Raw genomic sequence first — 26719 nt, 5'->3', positions numbered from 1 at the left:
ATGAAATTATTATAATGAAAACATCAAATAGGACAGAAACATATTCATAATTTGAAAATGATATATGATGAGTTAAAGCGAAAATGTAATATATTTATTATGTGGATCGACATGTAATTTTATAATATATTCTCAACTAAATTTTATTGGAGCATATCGCAAATATTTATACAGCCGTATGGTACCCCTATATATATAGAGCTACTCTTGTGAGAGACTGTTTCTCAATGAGACAACCTCAAAAAAAATGTTATTTGCTAATAATTATATTAGTTGGATTATTCAATCTATATATAAAGACCGTCTCACACAAAAGGGTGTGACATACATAAATATAATAAGTATTTAATTATTTAATGGTAAGTTGGTAACAGACTAACAGTTATTTAGTTAATTAAGTTAATCGATGACTTGTAAATTGAAATAGTACATATATTGGGCCATGTGCTCTATTTTGATCTATAATATAATTAGTTCATTGATATCTCTCTTTACGTTGCTAAGCATTAAGTTTGAAAATACTCTTAAGTCCATGGATGGTTCTAAAAGGTAACATTTTATTGCCTAGTTTAGTTTCTTTTTTTGTATTGCTTTTATTCTTGATTTGTTGTGAAGTTTATTACATGCAGTCTTTAATCTTTGACATTACTTACTAAATTTGTAATTTGTAGCTCCTCTGAAGAAGTTAAGAATGTTGATGTTTATACGGCGAAAGGTCTTCTTAGTACTGGATATCGATATTTAGATGTAAGGTAAGATAATACAATCTTAAAATGGTTTTATACTGATTGTAGTTGATGTCAGATCTAAAAATTTGGAATCTATTAACTGTTCTTGAGTTGACTTAAAATTGAAAAACCAGTTATAATTAATTCCAGTTTCTGACATAAAAACATAGTAAAAAAAATTATATTTTTTATAATTTGAATAGTAAAGACAGTTTGAATAAAAAATTTACAAAGACAATATTTGTAAGTTTTAATCTTAATCTTTTATTTTGAAAATCAAACTTTACAACTTGCTTCAATAGAATGGAAGACAGTTATTTTGTTTGAAAATATGCTAGGTTTTTGTTTTTGCCCCAAAAATAACTTGGAAATCTTAATATACTAACTTGCTAATTTTCTACTTATGGAACTCTAAACAATAACTTAGTAATATTTTCGGTAGTAGTGCACCTAAAATGTTGGAGCTTTGCTAATTTTTTGGGAATTTTTATGGACATTGAAATTGAAGCACAAGTTAATTTTCACTATATGTCTTTTTCTTTCTTTTTTTTTTTGAATTATCCTTTGCTAAAGAATAAAATAGATTTGAATATAAAATAGAATTTATGTAAAAAGATATATATTTTCTATGAGAAAAGCTTGAAATTTGTGGGGATGGATATTAGATTGATTTCCTCATGTGGTAATTTGTGGGTGCAACAATTCGTGTGTGGTAAAAAAGTTCATACATTATTTATCACCCACTCAACACAACATTTCATGGGTGAATCCACATGGCGGCCGAGCCAGGGAGGCTCGGCCTCGTTGTTGAAAATGTAATTCATTGTAATTTTGGTTTTGACTTCCTTATTAATATAATATATATAATTTAAGAGTGCATAAATATAATAAAAATTACTATGGTTCAATGGTTTGGGTAATATATTCGTAAAGGTTTGATTAAACCCAAATTGGAACAATTATTTTTAATAGACTAATAAATTTATATTATAAGTCACTACTCTTTATCTTTTATAATTTCACATTCATCCTTTTTAGTGTGTATTTATATTTTTGCTATCTTAATTTTTATAGTGTTTTTTTGGAGAGTAAATAGACAAATATATTTATGAAGTCAAAAACACTTAGTTTTGTTTTCAAAAGGGGTAATTATAACTTCAACTTTATTTGTAAATATAATTTTTGCTTTAATTAAATTTCATTGTAGTCTTAATGAATTTAAAATTTTCAATGTTTAACTAGTTTTTATATAATAAATAATTTGCTAATTAATTGACAATTTGGCCCTTCTTAATCCAAAATTTTGACTTCGCCCTTGCAACAGTTAGCGCGTGGATTGAGTACCATGCAATATGGCATCATCATTTCTAACCTTTAGTTTTTTTTATAGGAATAATAAATATTTCAATAAATTTCAAGTTTGATACAGTTAATTAAAAGGAAAAATTACTTAAAATAATTCAATTTATTTATGATTTTCCTACAATAATCCCACCTATTTATCAACCATAAATAATATTAACATTGAGGGGTATTTTCTTAGAGTAAACCCGGCGACCGGAGGACTTGCTGTAATAAGTTTTACTTTTTTAAAAAAATGATAAATTAAAATTAAATGTCGAAAAAAATATTAAAAAATGTTCAAAAAAAATTATGATTTTTATTTTTTTTATTATTTTGAATTTTTTATGTAAGTTTTTAAATTTTTTTCTAATTTTAAATTTATTTTAAATTTATTTTTTTGGTGAATTACTTATTATAGCAGGTCATCGAGTTACCTAAATTTACTCTAAGCGAATACTTTTAGGGCCTATTGGAATGAGGGCATTATGGGGTAAAAAGTAATCTTATAAATTTTTTGGGCTAGACCAAAGGGTTGGGTTGGGAGGAAAAAGTTGATGGAGTAATCTTTCCTTTTTATTTGGGGTAAACATTTACCCTACCCCCCTCGGGAGTACTAAGGGAGTTGTTTTTCTCTCACCATTTCTATCTTCTTCAACTTTTTTACTGGACCAAGTTCCATATACTATTATACTATCTCTATCACCATCTAATTTTTCAGTTTTTTTGATTTTAATTTCTCTTCTTTTGAGGTTTTTTTTTTAATTTTTTATATTTTTTATTTTTGAAATCTTCTTCTAGTTTTTCCTTTTTCGTTTGATTCCTCTGTTTTTCTGCATCTGATTTTGATTTTTTTTTTTCTATTTCGTGTTTTTGATTTCACTTTTAGTTTTCTATTTTTTGATTTTGATTTTTTTTTGTTTTTGTGTTTTTGATTTCATCTTTTAATTTCCTGTTTTCTGATTTAAAGTTTTGATTTTATACAATTCTTCCTAATTTTTATTGTTCCTCAAATTTTGATTTTCTGTACTTCTTCATTTGATTTTCTTTCATATTTGATATTTTGTTTTTCTTCTATTTATTTTGCATTTTCTTCTTTTGAATTTCTGTTTTTTCCTCTGTTATTTATTATATTTTTCCTTTTTTTGATTTTATGCTCTTAGAATTGAAGGATATGCTGATTTGGAGTGTTTACATTAGCATCAAAATATTACCATCCTACCAAACCATTCCATTTGAGGCTTATTTATGCTCCATTAATAATGCCAAACCACGTATAAATTTACACCAAAAATTATTTCTTCCATTATTATATTCCCCATGCTTTTTCACTTGTAATATTTTCCACCCAAATAAATACTTGTAATCTACGTGATTACTTAAAGTTGAAATTATTCATGGTTAATCAATAGATGAGATTATTGTAGAAAAATTATTAAAAAAAGTTGAATTATTCTAGATAATTTTTTCAAATTAAAATTATAGAATTCATTACTATATATAGTGTTGATCAAGATTACCAAGAAACCAACTCAAAACATTGATTCCAATTTCAATTTTAATTATTTATTTTCAACATATGTTTTACTTCCAATTGATTTGAATTTTGAATTTCTTATGTTGACTCTAAGAATTTATTTCAAAACTTAATTTTAGAAAATAGTGTTAGTTTTGATTTCTTACATTCTCATTACGACCGCTTAAAAAAAAATAAATCATAGATTTGTAATAATATAAGGCTACATCAATTGGTAGGACAAAGACGGAATTTCAAAAAGGACATGTTGAAGGTGCTGTAAACATCCCCTACATGTTTGTCACCGAAGAAGGTGTGTATTAGACTCTTTGTCATTAAACATCTTTTATATGTTTATCAACAAATAAAGTATGGATAAATTATTGAGCAACGGGGAATGTCACTAAAAAAATTTGTACAGTGAATGAATATTCCGACTTCTATTATATAGAGAAAATTATTTAAAACTACCTTTTTTATACCCTTCTTTGCAAAAAACTACATTTTGTAAATTTTTTTGCAAAAAACTACCTTATTTAAAGTATTCTTTGCAAAAGACTACATATTAACGGTTTCTTAGTGTTTGACCGTTGAAACTAACGTTGACCATCACGTGCAAGTCACGTGATGTATTAAAAATTTTTTTTTTTTAAAGTAACAATAGTAATAATAATAATAATAAAAATAATAAAAATAAATAATAATAATAATAATAATAATAATAATAATAATAATAATAATAATAATAATAATAATAATATTAATAATAATAATAATAATAATAATAATAATAATAATAGTAATAGTAATATAAAAATAAAAATAAAAGAAATAAAAAAAATAATATAAATTATAATAAAAATAAAAATAAAAATAAAAATATTAATAATAATAATAATAATAATAATAATAATAATAATAATAATAATAATAATAATAATAATAGGAATAATAATAATAATAATAATAATAATAATAATAATAATAATAATAATAATAAAAATCATAATAAAAAAATAAAAATAAAAATAAAAATAAAAATAAAATAATAAAAAATAATAATAAAAATAAAAAAATAATAATAAAAATAAAAATAAAATAAAAATAATAATAAAAAATTAATTAAAATAAAATAATAATGATAATAATAATGATAATAATAATAATAATAATAATAATAATAATAATAACAACAAAAATAATAAGAATATTATTATTAGTATTATTATTATTAGTATTATTATTATTAGTATTAGTATTATTATTATTATTATTATTATTATTATTATTATTATTAATTATTATTATTATTATTATTATTATTATTATTATTATTATTATTATTATTATTATTATTATTATTATTTTTATTTATATTATTATTACTTTTATAAATATTATTATAATTTTTTTATTTTTCTTTTTATTTTTTATTTTTAAATTTTATTTTTATTATTATTATTATTATTATTATTATTATTATTATTATTATTATTGTTATTATTATTATTATTATTATTATTATTATTATTATTATTATTATTATTATTATTATTATTATTATTATTTTTATTTATATGTAAATATTATTATTATTTTTTTTATTTTTCTTTTTATTTTTTATTTTTAAATTTTATTATTATTATTATTATTATTATTATTATTATTATTATTATTATTATTATTATTATTATTATTATTATTGTTATTGTTATTATTATTATTATTATTATTATTATTATTATTATTATTATTATTATTATTATTATTATTATTTATTTTTATTATTTTTATTATTATTATTATTGTTACTTTTTAAAAAAAAAATGTTAATACATCACGTGACTTGCACGTGATGGTCAACGTCAGTTTCAACGGTCAAACACTAAGAAACCGTTAATAGGTAGTCTTTTGCAAAGAATACTTTAAATAAGGTAGTTTTTTGCAAAAAAATTTACAAAATGTAGTTTTTTGTAAAGAAGGGTATAGAAAAGGTAGTTTTAAATAATTTTTTCTTAAACAATTGAAAATTTCCAAGTGAATTACCTACTGTGTTTTGTTAGTCGCAATTTATGCCTCATTTCTTACTAGAAGTATGTTAGTGGGAAATTTTGACTATTTTCCCTGCTGCACAATTATATATCAGATATTCCTGACTATTTATATACTAATAAAACACTAATACGACTGATAATTTACAAATAATGCACTTATATTAATAATAATATACTAATACTTTACTAATACCACTAATAATGTATTAATAATATTCTAATATTATACTAGTATTTTACTAATATATTATTTATACGACTAATATTTCACTAATATAACACTAAACTGACTAATAATTTACTAATGTTATACTAATACTACGAATAATTAACTAGTACGGCTGATATTTTACTATTACAAAACTCATACGACTAATATTTTACTCTTACAACACTACTGTGACAATAATATACGATAACAACACTAATAATAATAATAATAATAATAATAATAGTAATAATTAAATAAAATTATACACAATAAATACTTTTTACATTTAAATATAAATTATAAGGCATAGGGCTGAACACGGTCCGGTCTGGTCCGGTTTGACAGAAAAATCAGACCAGACCAGAAATTCCGGTCTGAAAATTTTTCAGACCAGATCAGACCAGTCAAGAGACCAGACCGGACCAGACCAGACCATTCTAGAGCGGTTTGGTCTGGTCTGGTCTACGGTTTTTTTTAATTTTTTTTGAGTGAGATTCTTCATTCTTTGAATTTAAACAATTTAACATTCAACATATCAAAATTCCAATCAAACCCTAAAATTGATAAATTCCAATCAAATTCCAATCAAACAATTTAACATTACGAGATTCATAAATTCCACCTACAAAACATCTGCTTATTAGCTAGTGCAGCTTATAATAGCCTAATACTTCCTGTTGCATAAACCATAATCCAAAATCAGGAGACCAACTAAACTAGTTGACAAATGAATAATTTGGAGACGAAATTCAAGGATAGCAATACAACTGAATTGTCACTATCAAGCGCATGCAAAAGGCCTAGAATATAATTGCAGAGAGCAGAGATCGAAATTGCAAGCGAAATTGCAAAAGGCCTAGAATACATCAAATCAAAATGCGAAATTGCAAGCGAGATCGAAAATGAAATCTTGAAGAACGGAAACTCACATGTGATTCTTTGAAGAGCAGAGAGAAATGAGATAGCGTAGAATATAATTTACGACTCACGATTTTGGAAAAGGAGATGGAGGCAGCCAGCAGCAGGAGTTCACTCACGAGTAGTTGCCCACTTGCCCTAATCCCCTAAAATATGATTTTAATACGGTTTTTCGGTCCGGTTTGGTTTGAAAATTTTAAAACCGGGACCGGACCGTAAACCGTTTAAAAAAAAAAAAACCGGACCAGACCATTTAGACCGTAGACCAGACCAAATATTTAAATTACGGTTTGGTCCGGTTTGGTTTACGGTTTAGACCAAACCATGTTCAGCCCTAATAAGGCATTAAAGTATATTAGTCGTTAGTCAATAAGTACAATGACAAGACAACATAAGTGTAAAGAACGGGAGAGGTCACTACGACTCTCACTAGATAACCAACTCAAGACAATCCTTTAAATATCCAAACCAATCAACCCAAAATATCACACAACAAGAATATGAAATGTGGACAGCAATATTTTAGTCACAAAGCATCAATAATAAGTAGAATAAGATGCAAGCAACACACACAAATTATACGTGGAAAACCCCTTCGATGTAAAGGATAAAAACCACGAGACCTCTTGAGGAGTCCACCCTTAATATTCTCTTATCGATGATAAAATTGAGGGTAAAATGAACCCAATGTAGTTCACAACAATCTACAGCCCACCAACAACAATAAACAATAAGAGATTGAAATTAGAGAGCAAGAGAAGTAGAAAACATCCAAAAATAGCACTTCTATCCAGAGACAACTGTGACCAAACTAGAGCTCAAAACAACGATCCAATCGTTCAAAATGAAGCTCTTGATGTCAGGAACAAGCTGCCAAAATTTGAGGAAGCTCCGACGGTGCAATTTCCGGCACTGGACAGATTACTGAAGCCTGCCCTAAAAACTCCGAAAATGAAAAACCTCCCTTTTTTCTCTATTTTGTGTGTGTTGTTCTTAAAAACTACTCACCTTATCTTGGTCACATGTTTACCACAAGATAACCCCTTTAAAACTTCTAGAGGAAGTCACAACTTAAGTCTCTAAATTAGACTTAATCCAAGCTAGTAAAATGTAATAAAAAATGGACCAACTAAGTGGACCAAAACAAGAAACATTTTACTTCAATTGGGCTGGACTCATAACAATAAGAATAGTCGCTAAATAGCAAGTCTCACAATGGTTGAAATATTTTGTGAATTGTTCAAAGTTTTGTTAGTTTTCTATGTGGGAAGAATTGGATTCGAATAGGGGTTTGTTAGATTTTCTTGATTAAAATTAATTTTAAGACCAATATTTCAGTTCAAAATTGGTAGGTAAATTGGTTAGAAAGTTTTTGAAAAAGAATTTTGTCATGTTGTAACGAAATTCAGAGAAAAGGGTTTTCGATGATCTTCTTTCTAATTATTAGTCGAAAAATAGTCGAAAAGTTTCTTAGTGATTTCTTACCAATTTATTTTTCGGAAATTCGACCGACTGTTTGATGTTAGTAGAAAATTTCGACTGACTTCCTACTAAAATACAATACCATTTACTTTTATTCTGATTGTTTAATATAGTTAGAAATTAGTCGGTATACTGATTTCAGACTATTTTGGATAGTCGGTAAAAGTTTTAATTTTGTATTGTGTATATCGACAAATATGCCATAAAATCTATGCATTTATGTTCCAAATTTAGTTGTCAATTGTCACTGTACATAGAATTATCTTTGGAATTTTGTTATATGTTTTGATACCTAATCTTCTTGAAATTGTTCTAATTATATTTTTCCTCTTATTTAATTTCTTTTGTTAGTTGTGAAATACCGACTATTTTGAATAGTCGGTGTGATGAATTTACACCCAAACACCCAAAGAACTAAAGGTAAGTCCGAAGAAAACCTTGCACCAAACTACCCATAATAGAATTCTAATGCAACCCAAACAAAAACACAATCTATAGCAATCAAAACATAAACAAGAACAACACCACGATGTATGCGGTTAACCCCTAATTAGGCTACGTCCACGATCCTAGCCTACATGTCTTATTACTTCATTAAAGGTTCTCCGGTGAAGGTACAAAAATGATGATGTTTACAATTGAGGAATAGAGAATAAGAGAGAAGAGAGTAATTTAGAGAGAGACAGAGAAAGAGAGAGAGAGAGAGGTAAAGGTTATGAAAGTATTAGTGTCTAATCTATCTGTTTAGCCCTATATATAACATGTTGGGACTAATACACTTACATACAAACCTAAGAAAAGCAAGAAACCGAAAAACAACAAACATAATTGATCTAGCACATAAAGCCGACTCGGCCTTTACTTCTGTCTCCAAAGGCCAATTCTTCATTTTAAGCCTTTTTCACCTTATATCATTTTTACCCCTTTTCACCTCTTTTCACCACAATACTTTTAACCATGGATTAAGGACTAATTCACACCTTAATCACACTTAAAACATCATAATCTCCACCTTGACTTAAGTCTGCCAGCTAAACACCTCAAACATGTCAATCATTATCAAAAACACATAAACAGTCCAAAGACATCATCGAGAGCTAGAGTAGTGTGTAAATCACATACACGATTCTTGGTGAGGAAATCACAACCTCCTTCTATATGTAAATCACATGCATCTCTTATAGACTCCACCTTAACCCCAACATTAACACTTCATATGTTAAATAGAGCAAGCCCAACCAAGTTCAACATACACTAAACTTGGCATAAGGTAACGATTTAGTCATCATATCCGTCGGGTTATCTTCTGTTACAATCTTGATCAAAGTTATCCATTTCATTTCAACCTCCTCACGAATGAAGTTATACTTGATATCTATATGTTTGGTTCTTCTATGTAATGTATTCTGATTTCTATCCAAATTTATTACACTTTGGCTATCACAATGCCACAAACCAAACTCAACCTTGTACACAACTCCCCAATGAGACCCTTCAACCATTGCGCCTCTTCAAATGATTCTGCAGTCGCTATGTACTCCGCTTTGGTTGTAGATAAATTCGTAACCTCTTGTAGAGAAGACATCCAACTAATTGTTGTACCACCCAAAGTGAATACCATGCCCGTAGTCACAAACAACAAAATATCATCCACCTACAACACAAGGTAGATCAAGGACCTTGTACTCGTTCTCCTTATGTAGGCATAACTATCTTAAGAGCTACGTATAAAATCATATGCAAGCATATAAGAATTAAACTTTCTATACTATTGCCTTGGAGATTGTTTCAAGCCATACAATGACTTCTCTAACCTACACATACAAGCCTGCTTATCGATCACCTCAAAACCTTTCGGTTGCTTCATGTATATCTCCTCATCATGTTCATCATGGAGAAATATAGTCTTTACATCTTATTGATGTGACTCCATGTCCTCCATCGCCACCAAAGCTAGTAGGGCTTAATCAAAGAATGTTTCACCATTGGAGAAAATACCTCACAGAAATCAATGCCTTCGACTTGAGAATAACCTTTTGCAACCAGTCTTGCTTTGTAGATGGGGCCACTCTCGCTAGACAATCCTTCTTTCTTCTTGAAGACCCACTTGTATCACTCAATCCTCTTGTTCTTGGGAGCTTTCACCGTAATCAAACTCCTTAATTGTATTTTAGTTGGATTTACATGCCTCTTTGACCCCAGTACATTGCGAGATGTTGATTCTAACGGTTGATATATGTCATTCTCAATCCTTGTTGCTTCCTCACTCATAGGAGGCTCCACCTCCTCACAAGCATCATGTCTTATACCTACATTGTTAGTGACAACAATATCCAAAGAACAAGTAAGTATAGATGACTCATCAGACTTGATATCTCTAGAAGTAACCACCTTTTAGATTTATCACACCAAACCCCTTGACACCTAACCTATAACCAACAAATATGCATTTCCTAGCTCTAGGTTCAAATATCCCCTCATTGACATGTATATATATGCCTTACATCAAAAAATTACTAGAGATTTGAGCAATCAATTATAAATTAATACCATGCCTCTTGGGGACACTTGAAGTCAAGAATTGTGTGTGGAGAACGATTGATCAAGTAACATGCCCTTGACACCACCTCGGCCAAAAACTCCTTTCCAAGATTTGCTTGACTCAACATACATCTTGCCCTTTCTAGCAATGTCTTGTTCATCCTCTTGAGCACCTTATTTTGTTGAGGCCTATCTACATATGTGCGATGCCTTGTGATACCCTATTTAGCACAAAACTTGAGAAGCTCTTTTTCAATGAACTCAAGCCCATTGTCGGTCTTCAATGTCTTGGTCCCGCTCCATCTTCTTCTCTATCATTGTTTTCCAATTAATGCAGACACCTATGACCTCATCTATAGTCTTAATAAAAAAACACCAAACCTTTCATGAGTAGTCATCAATGAACGTAAGAAGGTAGTTGCATTTGCCCAAAGAAACCCTTCTCTTGAAGGACCCTAAACATCCGAATGAATAATTAAGAATACCCTTGGTATTATGAACAATGAGTTTGAAGCTAACACGTTTGTACTTCCCGTAAACATAATCTTCACAAAAGGGCAACACCCTAAGCTTCTTTCCATCAAAGACACCCTTCTTACTCAACACATTCATCTCTTGTTCACTCAAATGGTCAAGTCTCATGTGTCATAACTTGGTCTCTTACTCACTCATAGTAGAAGTGGTGACGTTCAACGAATCGGTAATCAAAGATCCTTGTAAAACATATAAGTATCCAACCATTCTACCTTCCATTTAAATCAGCGAACGCTTTATTATCTTCATGAAACTACCCTTACAAGAACATTTATATCCCAAAACATCCATTGTACCTAGGGATATGAGATTTTTTTTTCAACCCCGGTACATGCCTAACATCATTAAGCACCCTAATCATCACATCATGCATCTTGATAGCCATACTACCAATGCCCACCACCTTGCAAGTGTCATCCTTACCCAAGCTTACATTTCCTCCATCCACCTTCTCATAAGTGTAAAAGAATAATCTATTGGGAGTCATATGAAAAGAACAACTGGAATCAAGACTCCATTCCTTGGGGTAACCACTAAGGCACCACCATCATAGCTTTCAAACACGTAGCTAGCACCTCTGGATGTAGAATCTTTAGAGCCACTCTCCTTTTGAATCCTCTTCAATTTCCAACAATCTTTCTTTATGTGCCCCTTCAATTTGCAATAATGACATGTCTTTACTTTGTTGGATACCCTAGACTTGGACCTACTCCTGTTCTTTCCCCCAAGGCTACTATCATATGCTCTTCCCCTCACAAACAACCCCTTATTTGACACATTCTATTTTTGTGTCAATTGGTTCTTAATACGGTCTCTTTTAATCAAAGAATTCTTCACATCAGCACTACTAAGATTCTCCCTATCATATAGCAATGTCTCTCTAAAGTTTTTATAAGAGCAGGGTAAAGAACTCAATAAGAAAATTGCCAAATCTTAATCATCAACAACCACATCAATATTGTGTAAATCTATGACAATTGTGGAACACTCATCCAAATGCCTTAAGAGAACTCCCTTCTTCAAGCCTAAGATCATAAGATCTACTTTTCAACAACAACCTATTGGTCACACTCTTAGCCATGAATTTTGACTCAAGTTTGTCCCATATACCCTTAGAAGTACATTCCTTCACAACTTCTTTAAGCACCTCTTTTGAAAGACGTAATTAGATTGCACTCAAAGCCTTTAAGATAATCTCTTCCCACTTTTCCATAGACATCCCATAAGGCATCTTCTCCACACCATTCAAAGCCTTTTGCACTCAATGTTGCACAATTATGACCTTCATCTTCACTTGCCATAATCCAAAATTCTTATTTCTATCAAATTTCTCAATATTTAACTTCATAGATGCCATTCTTTCTACAAGATCAATCAAGAAACCTCTAAACAACCTTCAATTTGGCTTTGTTACCAATTGATGAACTTACAACCTAAACACCAAAAGAATCAAAGGTTAAGTCTCAAGAACACCTTGCACCAAACTACTAAAAACAAAATTCTAATGCAACTCAAACAAGAACACAATCTAAAGTCTGCAAAACACAAACAAGAACAACACAAACAACAAGCTTTTGACTTAAAGAATCATCCAAAATGGATAATGGTGAACTCATTTAAAATAATAATAATAATAATAATAATAATAATAATAATAATAATAATAATAATGAAAAATTACCTTGAATAATAGGAGCTTTCACCGATTTTCCTACAATAATACAAACTTTCGATTAACCCTGAATAATACCAAATTTAGGGTATGTTTTTCAATAGCATCCAATTTTACATGTAACTTTTAAAACATGTGATTTCTACCAAAACAAAGATAAATTAAATTCAAATAAAAACAATCTCAACTCCCCGTCTTTAATCTCCCATCTGTGCAACATCCCCTCCCTTCCACCTCCCTCTACGATAGCGCCTCCCATCATACAAGGCCTACCACCCTACATCTGCAACACCAATTTAATGGTGATGGTTGATTTTGATAGTCGATTTTGATGGTGAAAATGTAGAGTATAGATAATGTTGGTTCGAATTTTTATGGTGTTGCTTTGCATTTAGGGTGGGTGGTTATGGTTGTTTGTGGGGGTCACATCAGGTGAAGAGAGGAGAGGATATCCATGTAGGGCACTATTCAAGGAAGGGTCGGTGGTGGCGGAGTAGAGGGAAGGGTTTGATGGTGGTGGAGAGTAGAGCGTGGTGGGGGGCTGCGTAGGGGATAGGGGAGTCGGTTTTGGTGGTGGTTATTAATGAAGGTGGTGGTGGTTGAAAGTGGGTGAGGGAATGGTGAGAGTGTTAACGGAGGAAATGGTGGTAGTGATGGGGGATGGGGATGGGGGCTCGGCAGGGATAGGGGAGGGTGGGGAATTAATTTTCTTACTTTTTTTTATTGTATTTTTTTATTTTTTTGTATTTTCCTTTTTTTGGGCAAGTTGACCTACAATTGTAGGTTTCAACAGGTTAAGGATGCTAGAGGAAAATTCATATTAAAATTGATATTATTCATAGTTAATCGAAAGTTCATATTATTGTAGGGAAATCAGTGAAAGTTTGTATTATTGACGCTAAAATTACTTAGAATAATCTGACCTATATTCAATTTTCCTTCAATAATCCCATCAATTGATTAATCATAAATATGTTGAACTTTATGATGATGATAACCTCTACATAGGTAACTTTTACCAAAAAATTAAATTAACATAAAATCAGAAAATAAAAAATTTAATTAAAATAACTAAAAGAAAAAAAAAATAATTATCATTCGGGTGATCGGATCGGTTTCGGACGGGTGTCATTCCGTTCAGTTGTATTTCAGATCGGCTATTTTTCGGCTGTGTGTTACAACGGGTCTCACTAGGGTCGAGTCGGTTAGTCACGGTTCGGTTGGAGATCGGTTATTCAAGCTATCGGGTTAGTTTCAGTTCCGTGTCGGTTGAAGTTCGTGTCGAGTGTCAATCGGTCTCGGGTTGTCATCGATTACTAATTGGTTCGGTTTTGTCGGGTACAGATCGGGTTTGAGTTTTTTTTAAAAGCAAAATTCAGCTACGTATTACTAATTACTATCGATCGAATCAATATCAAATTAAGTTGTTAGTCAATTTTTAATTGATGACAAGATTCCCTCTATTTAAAGCAAAAATAGTTAAAATGCAAATCAATTAGTAATCATTATTACTTTGTTACTTTTACTTGTTTGATCGGAAATTAAAATTATAAAGTTCTATCAATATTCATCTAATTCGATTAAAAGTAGTTAAATAAACATTGACCATTGATTATTAACTCTAAATATAGGAAACCATGTATTTATAAAGTTTAATTTATTGAAATATCTAACACTTTATTAGATTAACAAATAAGATGATTGAATATGACTCTATCATACTTCTATGTTAAAAATTGGTTTAGGTTTACAGCAGTTCGATCTAAAATTTGTTCGGGTTAAGTCGGATAGAATTCGGTTTCAAGCATGATTCGGGTCGGATATGACTCGGGTCGGTCATTATTAGGTTCGGGTAATCTCGGTTAACGGTTATGTGTCGGTTACAGCTAGGGTTCAGCTTTCCCATTTTCGGTTGTCAACCGGTTCGGGTACTGTCGGTTCGATAAACCAAAGAAAGGAACACATTTTCGGGTCGGTTTACTTTCAGTTTCGGTTCGAATTTTCGAGTCGGGTCACTTTTAAACAGCTCTAAACGTTCCTAATTTATGAGAGCCTTTACGCCCAATACTTTGATGTAATTATTTTGAAAATTAATATAAATTTTATTTAATCGTCAAAATAATAATAATAATAATAATAATAATAATAATAATAATAATAATAATAATAATAATAATAATAATAGTAGATATTCTATGTGGTAGTAACATATTTTTATGAAACGTCAGTGGTAGTAAATCTTAAAAAATGTACCACAGAGTAGCATTTGTGATGTTTTACTTAAGGTTACAATGATATTAATAGGTTAAAAATGTTTAATTGGTAGTTAAGCTATAAATATCCTAAGGATATTCTATATGTTAGCAACATACTTTTTTGAAATGCCAATGGTAACAAATCTTAGCTGTAAAATCTATTGTACTTTTAAGGAAAGAAGACAAAGGCAAGTAAGATATTTCACAACTAAATGACTTTTAGCCCATTAATGTTACTGTAGCTTTAAGTACAACATTACAATGTTATTCTGTAGAATTTTTTTAAAGATTTGCTACCACTAGTGTTCTATTAAAATATGTCGCTATCATATAGAATATCCTTAATAATAATTATTATTATAAATTCCTTTTTACTTTCTCCACTTTCAAAGCGTTAGGGGAAGATGCGCTTAACCTATTATCAAGGATTACATAGTTTTCTTAAAGTAACTCTTGTAGTACCAAATTTAGGACATATTTTTTACAGGCTAGTTTTTGTACTCAAAAGAGTATGGGTGCTCAATTTATTGCTCAACTTCCAATCAAATTCTAATGTAGTTTCTTTCTATGAATAATAATAATAATAATAATAATAATAATAATAATAATAATAATAATAATAATAATAATAATAATAATACATTTGCAAAGAAAAAAAATAAAAATACTAACATAGTGACATATATAATATATAATAAGCAGTATTTTACTTCAGTTATATTGATACATAGATGTGTTTTACCCAATAGTGAACAAACATAAATAAATGGAAGAAGTAATTTATTTTTAGAAGTTGATCTATTTTAATAAATTATTGTATTGTCAAAAACCAACTCAAGTAAAAGTTTAAGTTGATAGTTGAAGTTTTATGATATGTTATATACTTTAACACGCCCCTTTATACAAGAGCCTTTCGGGCTAGATGTATGGATGCAACACATGTCCTCTTCATACCTGGCGCTGAATAGTCAACTTTAAATTATGGGTCAGTGAGATTTGAACTCTAGACCTCTTATCAGTTGCCTTATAATACCATGTCAAGGAACCAACTCAACCAAAAGCTTAAACTGATAGTTAAAACTTCGTAATATATTATATATAACAAAATATTCACTTTAAAATCATGCATTTTTAATATCGATAAGGCTTCTATTGAATTCCTCACAATCTGAATGGTTCTATTTGATCTTGTCATTTGAACAGTATTTTGGGAATAAAATATTTAGTGAAGATAATTTGAAAGTTTTGATTAATCCTGGCATTACTAGCTTTGAGTAGAAATTTAACATTTCATAGAAATTCAATTATGGATTTTAATAAAATCTTTTTCGTTATCGCTCTGCTAAAAATGAATAATAACTATTAATAATGTGACAAATTGAAATTTCCATATTACTCTAAAGTCTTATATATTGCACTTATTCTTGTTTAAATAGTATATTTTAACAAATGATATACATCTATGTACATTTGTCTTTTGATTTTTATTGAATTTCAGGGCGAGTGAAAAATCAAGACTTTATTGCTCAGGTTTTAGAAGTCAGCCAAAAGGATGACAAATTAGTTGTGGTAAGAATTAAGATGTTACAAAGTATAAGTTTAGTATAAAACAGGCGTATTATGTATTAGATTATTTGCGTTAACATTTACATATGAAAGTAATTATTATTTTTTTTTTATCAAATATAGGTGATTTTACTTCGAGGCATAGATTATAAATTGAGATTCTAAGTAAATAAATAAAAACTCATTAATCATGTTCTTTTGTTACTTATATGTAAAAAAAAAGTGTGATGTTGCATGCATTTATGCTATGTGCTATAATAGTCTAATATTATATGTTGTAGTTGTTTAGGTTATTTGGTATAGGAGTCTATATTATGTGTTGTAAGTGTTTTATATGTTTATTTCAGTATACAAAATACCTATAAAAAATTATAGTAGGTGTTTTTTTAATGAATTGGGCTGGACTTTAAGAGCTGTCTTTCAAAGAGACGGTTTCTTAATAGACCTACTGTTTTCAAAATGTCTTGGTAAAAAACTAAAATTATTCGTATAAAATAAAATAAATTCAGTTTAATAAAAACTGTTTGTTTCAAAGTAACAATAATTAAGGTAGACTCAAAAGGCCTTAGAATTTGTAAAGTCATGTTGCATATCTTGTGACATTGTTAACAATTTAACATGTTTTAACTCTTGAATACATACATGTTTTTGGTCAGGCTTGCAACCGTGGCGGTAGAGGTCTCAAAGCGACAATTGATCTGAAAAATGAAGTACGTGTCTTGTAAATAAATGTTAATATTTTTTAAAGTGATTAATTAATTGTTTATAATTAGAAAGAAAAATTGTAATTAAAAAGATAATTATGTGATATGTATTGATTAATAGGGTTATGAGCATGTTGCCAATATTGAAGGAGGTTACTCTGCATGGGTTGATGCTGGATTTGCCGGTGAAAATGCTGAAAAAACTGCTTGCAAATTTCACCCTTGAAGATTTATTATGTATCAACTATCAAACATCAATAATCAACTATCAATTATCGTTGTTTTGCCTGAATTTCTGAAACTTTTGTATCATTATGCAGCTTCTAAATTCTGATAAGAATGAAGTCGATCACCATTTACATCACAACTATATTACATGTCTAAAAATGTACCAAAATAGAGCTAATAATAGCACTTGATGAACAATCAAGAGATTGTGACTGGAAGTTGGACTGAATGAAGCGCCAACGACGTTGTAAATGGACCTTGATTTTAATTCTTCTGGCTTTCGCTTTCTCCCCTCATTCAGACATGTATGAACAACATACAGCATATAAAGAATTGATCATATGATGAGACAAACAATTAACTAAACCTTCTCCAACACTAGAATAGAAGCAAAATTCCTAAAGTTTAGCCGGGTCTTCATCCCATTTGCTCTTGGGTATCTCGCCAGATTCAGCTATGATCACCTTCTTCCTAGGTTTTCCACTATAAGTTCCAGCTCCTCCTTCAATTGCATATACGGTATCCATGCCTTGTATAACTTTCCCGAATACGACATGCTCTCCATCCAACCTGAACAAATTTACCAGAAGTTCACAGAAAATCAAATCAGTAAATCAGAATTATTAATACAGCTTCAATAATCGTAGACTTCATACCCAAATTCCTATAGAAGAAAATAAAAGAAAGCTCAACAAAATGTCCAAGTCCACACAACAAAATTTGGAAATAAAGCTTTCCATTCACAGATTTTGTACCAGTAGATTAAGCAAACCCCCTAAACCCTACTCTCAAGTGTTTCTTTCATGACACCAAACAAGTAGCAAGACAGTGAGCTATGATCCGGGAATAATAATAACAAGGATCAAAGGATACATAAATCAAAGAACCACAAAATATAAATGTGTCTCTGATTTTAGAAGGAATCATATGGAAGACTGAGCAGAACTGACATCTCTTTCTACATAATAAGAATCCTTTCTTTCAATATCTTATTATGTATTTTAGGTTTAGGGGATGGGGGCATACATATTCCACCTGGATGCAAGTTGTGGGGATGGAATATACATGACTTACCAGCTTGCCTTCACAGTGGTGATGAAGAATTGTGAACCATTGGAATTGGGTCCAGAGTTCACCATAGACACGACTCCTACAAAAAGGGGAATACTTAAGGTGAAAACATATGAAATTAGATAGGAAGACACAACCTAGTAATCACACAAACGTTAGAAGAATTATATATATATATATATATATATATATATATATATATATATATATATATATATATATATATATATATATATATATATATATATATATATCTGTAAATAGTAGACCTGGATGTGAATGTTTTATTTTAAAGTTCTCATCAGGGAAGGTACTGCCATATATTGATTCTCCACCCTTGCCGTCACCGTGAGTAATATCACCGCCTTGAATCATGAACCCAGGAATTATACGATGGAAAGGAGTTTTCTTGTAGTGTAGAGGTTTTCCACTGGCACCTTTCCCCTTCTCCCCTGCATTGAAAAGAAGCAGGAAATTATGGCCTAAGAGTACATATATTGGAAACCAACGATATAATGATAACATGAGTTGCAAAATTTTTAGGTGAGAGTAAATGTACCAGTGCAAAGAGCCCTGAAATTATCTGTAAAAAAAAGAGGTACCAAAAACTAAAAGAATTAGAATTAATTTAAAAATACCAAAAAGCAACAATTATCCATGGCAAAAGTGATATTGTTAGCAATGACACTAAGTACAGTTTCGGCCCGTTTGGTAATCGGTACTAAAAGGTGAGAATGAGAATGATTTGTAGTGTAAATTTTTATGATATGTATTATGTTACTCCCATGGTAATGAAAGTTTGATCATAAAAAGTTTTTTTGTTCACAAGTATCCATTGCCACCTAATACCATTTATGGTTATGAATTGGAATGATTATTGTGAAGAAATTGATATTGTTGAAGAGAATAAGCATGACCATTAAACTTGCCAAGAGATCCTACCAAAATTACACTAATTTTCCATTACCATTCCCACCATCTAGTATCGATTACCAAATTTGAGTTTGGGAACTGGAAGAAGCTGAGTCATATAGATAGAAGTACATAACATCTCAATAAAAGCATTATATTTCTGTCAAAAAAATATAAGCAGCTCACACTTGAATTAATTTAGTATGCATAAGCTTGCAAATCTTATATGTTCTTACATTCTATATCCATGAGAATCTAACATATCAAATATAAACACAGGAAAAAAGTCTTACATTTATAGTAAAATGCAGTTTAATAAGGCATAGCATATACCTACCAACAGTTTTTGGAACAACTGCACCAAATAATCCAATCACGATCCTACCTGCCACATAATTGGGAGTCAAAAAGCTTCGAAGTTAAACAGACCAATCTACTGTACTAACTACTAACTTGAAGTAACAAGAGATGTATACATCATCCAGAATTTAAAATCATGATAGGCTTCAACTTCGCCAGAAGGTAAGAGAAAGTAGTTTACACGTTAGAAAAAGTAAATTTTGAGTAAATTAAACAGGAAGATACACTCTTCATTTAGGGAGATACACCAACTTGGATGTGGAAAGGAGTCAAAAGTAAGCCAAACACATTAGAAGTTCAAAATATTAGCAAACATTACAATGCAAGGGATGCAACATTAGTATCTAGAAAAGCAACTAGCTGCAAAGTGCTCCCATCAACAAAATAAATCAAGAGATTACTAGAGCAGGAAATTACTTTAAACCAAACTGTAACTAGGAATTGGACAATGTAGCACAATTACTGTCTTTCTAAAAGTTAAACAAGAAATATTAAACCGATGAGAACAAATCCAGAAAAAGAACACCCTCACCTTCCTTAGCTGAAAGCAAAAAAATACACACCAGAAATATCTGCTCCATTATAATGTAACTAAAAGATTCAGAAAAACATAGAAACCAGGCAGATGCTATAGATACCCTTAAGGTCTTATAGTGTCAAGTTAATAATGTAGTGTCAAGTTAATAATGTAGTGTCAAGTTAAACTGTTAATATCTAAAAGTAGCCAAACTCCACTGAAAACTCGTGAATCATCAGTGTTAAACTGTTAATATCTAAAGACAACTTTTGAGGAGTAAAAGTAAAACACATAGTGAGTTAGAGAAGGTTGTCATATAGTGTCAAGTTAATAATGTTGCCTACACAACATTAACTTCTGGTCAACAGGTAGTTTGAGTCCCAAAACAACACACTCTAAGTCCCAACTCTCATGTCCCAATAGGAGCTAGAATTTTTGTTGAAAAAATATAATTTAGATATTAAATGAAAATAACTTTAAACTTCTATAAACATTCTCATCAACTTATTAATAATCCACCACAAACTGCTTACCAATGTTATTTTGTGTCTTTAGAACATCCCCCGTGATCTTTGGAATATCCTCGCGGTCCACCACAAAAGGATGGAAACTAAGCAAAAGGGTTGTTTTTTGGTAAATGTGTATAATTGTATATGCCATTTGGCTAGCTATGAATGCAGATATCAGGGTAATAGCAAACCCTGGAAATTAGTGCTAAGAGACGTAATTTAAGTTGTTGATTGTAGGTGTACGTGTACTTAAAGAGAGTATAATATAAAGCACCTAATGGTTCCATTATTAGCGCAAGAAGAATATCACAAGGAATCGGTCCAAGAAATGAGTTTGTGTAGATGATGAAGCAGTGAACAATGGGTTGTATTTGAGCATGCTGTCACAATTTAGCATTGTAATTTTTTTTGGCTCATTCATAAAATTTTATTTGGCAAAAAATTAACAATATTCCACTCCAAACTAACCTTCTATCAAGCTAATGCTTTAGTCCAAATAAATATACCCTTGTAAAATTCCAAATTATGAGGTAAGCATATTTCATATTAACACAATTACGCCGATATGGATCATGCCATACAAACCTCAATTGTACTTAAAAACAAACAAAAGGAAAACAAAGAAAGAACCAAAAGGAAGAGCAACAAACAAAGTGAGCAACTTTTGGGTGGCATAATTAAGAATTGAGATACCTAATCGTTGATCATCCATGTCAACATCCAAGAACACTCGGTGAGTAATTTCAGGTTCCTCCTCAATCTTCCCAAAGCCCTGCGCATGAAAGGGTAAGGGAAGATTTGGTTCAATGTAAGAAATAAGAAATAGTTGTTTTCTAAAATGTAGGAGTCCATTGCATTCTTTGAATAAAAGATTTTAATCAAAAATTATTATAAAGTATAGAGTATTAACCAGTACAAATCGAGGCTCTCTTTGGTGCTAATAGAAAAACAAAGGAATTCACAAAATACAAATGAAAATCTACCCCTCATTTCAAAGAGACCAATTAAAATAATCCACTTAATTCGAGAAAGGATCATCAAATGTACCACATATCCAACAAATCACAGTCAGCAAAAGTCCAACAAACTAACAAACGAGGTTACATTCAAGTTCGTCACCATATCAGCATCATCAAAATCAATATAAGAATAATTACTTATCCAGTGTGTTCAACTACTTCAGCAAAAACCCAAGTATATCATCCTTTCTCATTCCTTAGACCCCATAATAGTCATCTCCCCCATCCCTCAACCCTAAATTTTCACACAGATACCGTTACCTAATTCATGCCCCAAATTTATGGACATTTTAGGTGATTAGTGAATTCATGCCGCAAATTAAGTCATAATACTTACAAGGGTGAATTAATGAACATATCAAGAAACTCCAAATGTTAAAGCCAAAGAAAGAAAAGAGCAACAAAAAGAAAATGCAATAGACTAAGAACAACTAATCAGACTCAAAACTACTCATTTTGGAAGTTGTTTTCATCAAATACAAGGGAAAAGCACGAGACAAATCACTCTAGCTAGATGAATATTTTTGGACGCGGTCATAGGATCTCCCAAAATGATGCTCACATTCCTAAATTGGCTTCAATTTTGACACAAAAGATGTTATCAATCTCCTTCTTGTTACTATACCACAATAGTTTTCTTAATTGCAACAATCTGAAAACCATAAGATTGTGTTTGATAACAAGTAATTTGTTTCAAATTATAAATTTCAATGATAAGATCATATGTTAGAAAGCCATTCTTAAATTCTAACTTTAACTACTTTTAAAATGAGGGTGGAATCAGCTTAAATCCAAATTTGAAAATTTTAATTAGTCAAGCACTAAATTTGAGCCAACTTAAGATTTTCAAATAAAATTCTAGTTCCCAAACGCAACATAACAGATTAATATTCAGATTCAATATGCAAAGCATTACGCCAAATCAATATCGCCAGAAACAGATTTCTGAGCAGTGATATAGATTTATCCAAGAAGCTACTCATATTGCCAATACTGGCACGAATCTGCATCTCATTACGATGCTAAAAGAAACGCAAAGCTAATCATTTCAACATTGCAATTATCATGTAAAATCACAACAATACAACACTAAATGACTATCACATTCACAGTATAACTAGATATAAAACTTCGCGAGCAAACATTAAGGATCTCCAAAACTAATACATTAAATTCTTTAAACGGCTTCAGTTTCCGAACCAAAAATCTGACATATAATTTCGTGGCATCATCCTGAAACCCTAACACAATAACAAGCAATTACAAAATACAAACCAAACAATGACACAGATCCTACTTTCCAACATGAGCAAATCATTTACAAGTTCAAAGATCAAAACCTAATAACAAAAAAAAAAGAACGGGAAACAAATAACCTAAAGTCTATGAAAAGAGCGAAATTACCTGATAATTGAAAGTAAAAACGAAAACGAAGAGGATTACAGCAACAGCAAAGAAAAAAAGCCATCGAGGCAGACCAAATGCGGAGATCTCTCTTGGCATCTTCACTCTTTTTCACTCGGCAGATGTTTCTTCAGCAAATTATAGCTCTCAATAATCCATTACAATTCACTGATACTCTCGAACTGGAAGAACAAATGAGTGTGTGATACAGTGATTTTGCGAGAGTATTATTGTAACGCTGTTTTTTTATTGACCAAATGCTTACTGGCGTTGAATTTGTTTGGAAGAGAAAGGTTTTTATGACGTTTTTTTGCTTCTATTGTTAGGAAGAGGTCCTTGTATTGGGTTGATATCGTCCTAGAGGAGCACACGAAGTTACTTGTCCGTAGAGTAGAGCTATTCATGGGCGGGCTACCCGCCAGGCCCGGTTTGTCCGGCTCGAAAAACGGGGGGGCATGGACAGTGTTTTTAACAAAAAATTTAAGTTTGGGCGGGTAATACCCGCCCGCCAAGCTAATTGGGCGGGTAGCGACACGTAAAAAATACCCGCGGGTATACCCGCCCGCCTGCTTACTTTAATATATATTAAATATTTAATAATCAATTTAATTTTTAAATTTTAAGTAACCGAAAAGAGAAAAAAAAAAAAAGTAAAAAATAAAAAGAAAGTAAGCGGCTAAGCGCCTCTTTTAATGTTTTGCAAACCCTAAAATTTCACTTCACTTTCCTCTTCCAGAATCCAGCCGTCTTGCCTCTTGCCTCTTGCCCTCTTCATTTCTTCACATTTCCATTCTCCATTCTCCAATCTCCAATCTTCATTAAAGCTTCCCGGCGGTACTCCTCCAGATTTCAGAACCTCCGGCTGTCTCAGGTAGTGTTTGTGATTTTCGTTTATGTTTTTCTTTTTCTTGTAAATTCATGTAATTCCTTTTGTTTTTCTTGATTGTAATTCTTATTTTCTTCTAAATTAAAGTTACCATTTTGATTGTAATTCCTCTTTTTCTGATTTTCGTTTCTTTGATGATTAGCAGAACTTTTTTTTTCTTTTTTTTGTTATTTTTGTACAGATTAATTTACGCCATACATTACAGAGTAAAGGTGTTTCTGTTTTTCGTTTTTGTTTTTCTTTTTCTTGTAAATTCATGTAATTCCTTTTGTTTTTCTTGATTGTAATTCTTATTTTCTTGTAAATTTAAGTTACCATTTTGATTGTAATTCCTGTTTTCTGATTTTCGTTTCTTTGATGATGTAGCAGAACTTTTTATTTTTTTTTCTTTTTTTTGTTATTTTTGTACAGATTACAGAATACAGAGTAAAGGTGTTTCTGATTTTTTTTTGTTTTTCTTTTTCTTGTAAATTCATGTAATTCCATTTGTTTTTCTTGATTGTAATTCTTATTTTCTTGTAAATTTAAGTTACCATTTTGATTGTAATTCCTCTTTTTTGATTTTGCGTTTCTTTGAAGATGTAGCAGAACTTTTTAATTTTTTTTCTTATTTTTGTTATTTTTGTACAGATTACAGAATTTATGTTTCTGTATTTACAGAACTTTGATGATTGTAATTACAGAACTTTCTTATTTTTGTTTCTGTTGAATGTTGATGTAGCAAAATTTTTGGCCGACTCTTTTCTGATTTTCGTATCTTTGATGATGTAGCAGAAATTTTAAGTGTAAAACATATGGCATCACCATCAAAACCCAACTTTATATTTTCAATTATATTTTTGATATTTATGTAATAAATACCCGCCTACCCGCGGGTACCGCCCGCTTTAAAAATGGGTGGGTAGCGACAAAAAATTATGCCCGTAAATGCGGGCGCGGTTTTGTAAATTTTTGTCCGCGGGTAGATTTTATGGCAAATACCCGCGGGTATACCCGCCCAAGCCCGCCCATGAACACCTCTACCGTGGAGTGCCTTCCGAAAAGTCTCACTAATCCTTATGTCAATGATCGTAGAAATGAAATGAGTAATGAATGTGAATGATTGGAGACAAGTGAGGAATGCTTATCTCATTTAGTAATTAATGAGGATATTTATAGTATCCTAATAAGGGTTGGGCTAGACTGATATTAATGATCGATTTTTAAGTAATTTTGGCTTGTAGTTGACTTGAAAAGACTTTTTATAATTTATCCTGATTTTGGGGCTTGAATTAGCCCACTAACTTAAGGGACATTTGATCCACATAATATAAGCCCTACGCACAGAAGACGATAAGGAAGATTATTATCGGGCTGTAAGCAGAAAGGCTTTTAGATGGAAAGCTTAAGTTATTGAATCCCTGGGATAAGCTTTCTTTCATAGAGTTCAAATTGATGTTTTTTTATTGTTGGGGCTCTAAAATCGTATTTGGTTTCCTTCTAGCCGAATACCTTGAGTATTCAGGATGTTTCCCACTCAAGGTCGACTAATATAGGTGGGATCTCTGATAAGCGCCGAATATCCTGAACTTGGACTTCTTCTAAGAGGTCCCACTCAAGGTATTCGGCTCTATTAGAGTTGAACCTTACAAAGCGCAAGAAACCGAATAGAAAGTGACAGGTATGAATGAAGAGATTCTTTGTGGTCCTCTCAAGGAGGCCGACATAGACGAAGATACTTTGATTGGGGAGATACTAAATTTGATCATTAGGCACGGGGTGCCGAATAGAGTATGGTTAGTGCCGAATACACATATGCTCCATGGTTTCACTAAGGGAAAGCTGAATTGCTTTAAAGCACAAAGCGCTGAATACAATCGGACTCTCTAATATCCATTAAGAGGGTTCGACTAATATGGAGATGCTTGGGCTAATGAGCCCAAGATGTGATAGCTTAAGTCTAACCCTCTTAGGAGTACATCCTTGGAGGGTCAAATACTATTGACATAGGGTGCCGAATATAATTGGACTCTCTGGTATCCATCTAGAGGATACTACTTATATGGAGATGCTTGGGCTAAGGAGCTCTAAGCTCTAATTTTGTATAAGTCTAACCCTCTTATGAGTCCATCCATGGAGGGCCGAATATCTTTGGCATAGGTTGTCGAACTACTTTAAGGCACATGGTGCTGAAAATAATTTGACTCATTATTATAAATGATCAGATACAAAATGTTAATTATTTTTATTAATTGTTAAGCTAATTATATAAGCAAGTTTGACCGATGATAATTTGCAAATTAGCTATTGAA

General features: G+C 30.9%; 2 protein-coding genes and 1 long non-coding RNA gene across 3 annotated transcripts; 1 reads left to right on the top strand and 2 right to left on the bottom strand.

Annotated features, from left to right (window-relative positions):
* The first annotated feature begins 478 nt into the window (after positions 1-478).
* On the top strand, positions 479-17770 carry LOC130805229 (protein HIGH ARSENIC CONTENT 1, mitochondrial-like). Its single transcript, XM_057669908.1, has 6 exons — positions 479-549; positions 672-752; positions 3825-3898; positions 16751-16821; positions 17475-17528; positions 17644-17770. The coding sequence occupies exons 1-6, from the start codon at positions 533-535 to the stop codon at positions 17746-17748; spliced, it is 402 nt and encodes a 133-aa protein (XP_057525891.1). The 5' UTR covers positions 479-532; the 3' UTR covers positions 17749-17770.
* Positions 10431-13673, bottom strand: LOC130805230 (uncharacterized). The gene is made up of 3 exons (XR_009040168.1): positions 13007-13673; positions 10801-12758; positions 10431-10559 (listed from the first exon to the last, which is right to left on the bottom strand). It is a non-coding gene; the product is annotated as an uncharacterized LOC130805230 (long non-coding RNA).
* Positions 17771-17811: 41 nt separating the features above from the next.
* LOC130805228 (peptidyl-prolyl cis-trans isomerase CYP21-1) lies at positions 17812-23873 on the bottom strand. The gene is made up of 7 exons (XM_057669907.1): positions 23543-23873; positions 21813-21891; positions 20071-20118; positions 19381-19404; positions 19091-19273; positions 18825-18900; positions 17812-18320 (listed from the first exon to the last, which is right to left on the bottom strand). The coding sequence occupies exons 1-7, from the start codon at positions 23639-23641 to the stop codon at positions 18149-18151; spliced, it is 681 nt and encodes a 226-aa protein (XP_057525890.1). The 5' UTR covers positions 23642-23873; the 3' UTR covers positions 17812-18148.
* Positions 23874-26719: the final 2846 nt, after the last annotated feature.

Source organism: Amaranthus tricolor, chromosome 2 (genome assembly GCF_026212465.1).
Source record: "Amaranthus tricolor cultivar Red isolate AtriRed21 chromosome 2, ASM2621246v1, whole genome shotgun sequence".
Taxonomy (NCBI): Eukaryota; Viridiplantae; Streptophyta; class Magnoliopsida; order Caryophyllales; family Amaranthaceae; genus Amaranthus; species Amaranthus tricolor.
The sequence above is the reverse complement of the archived record's forward strand: the minus strand, read 5'-3'. Positions and strand labels throughout refer to the sequence as shown.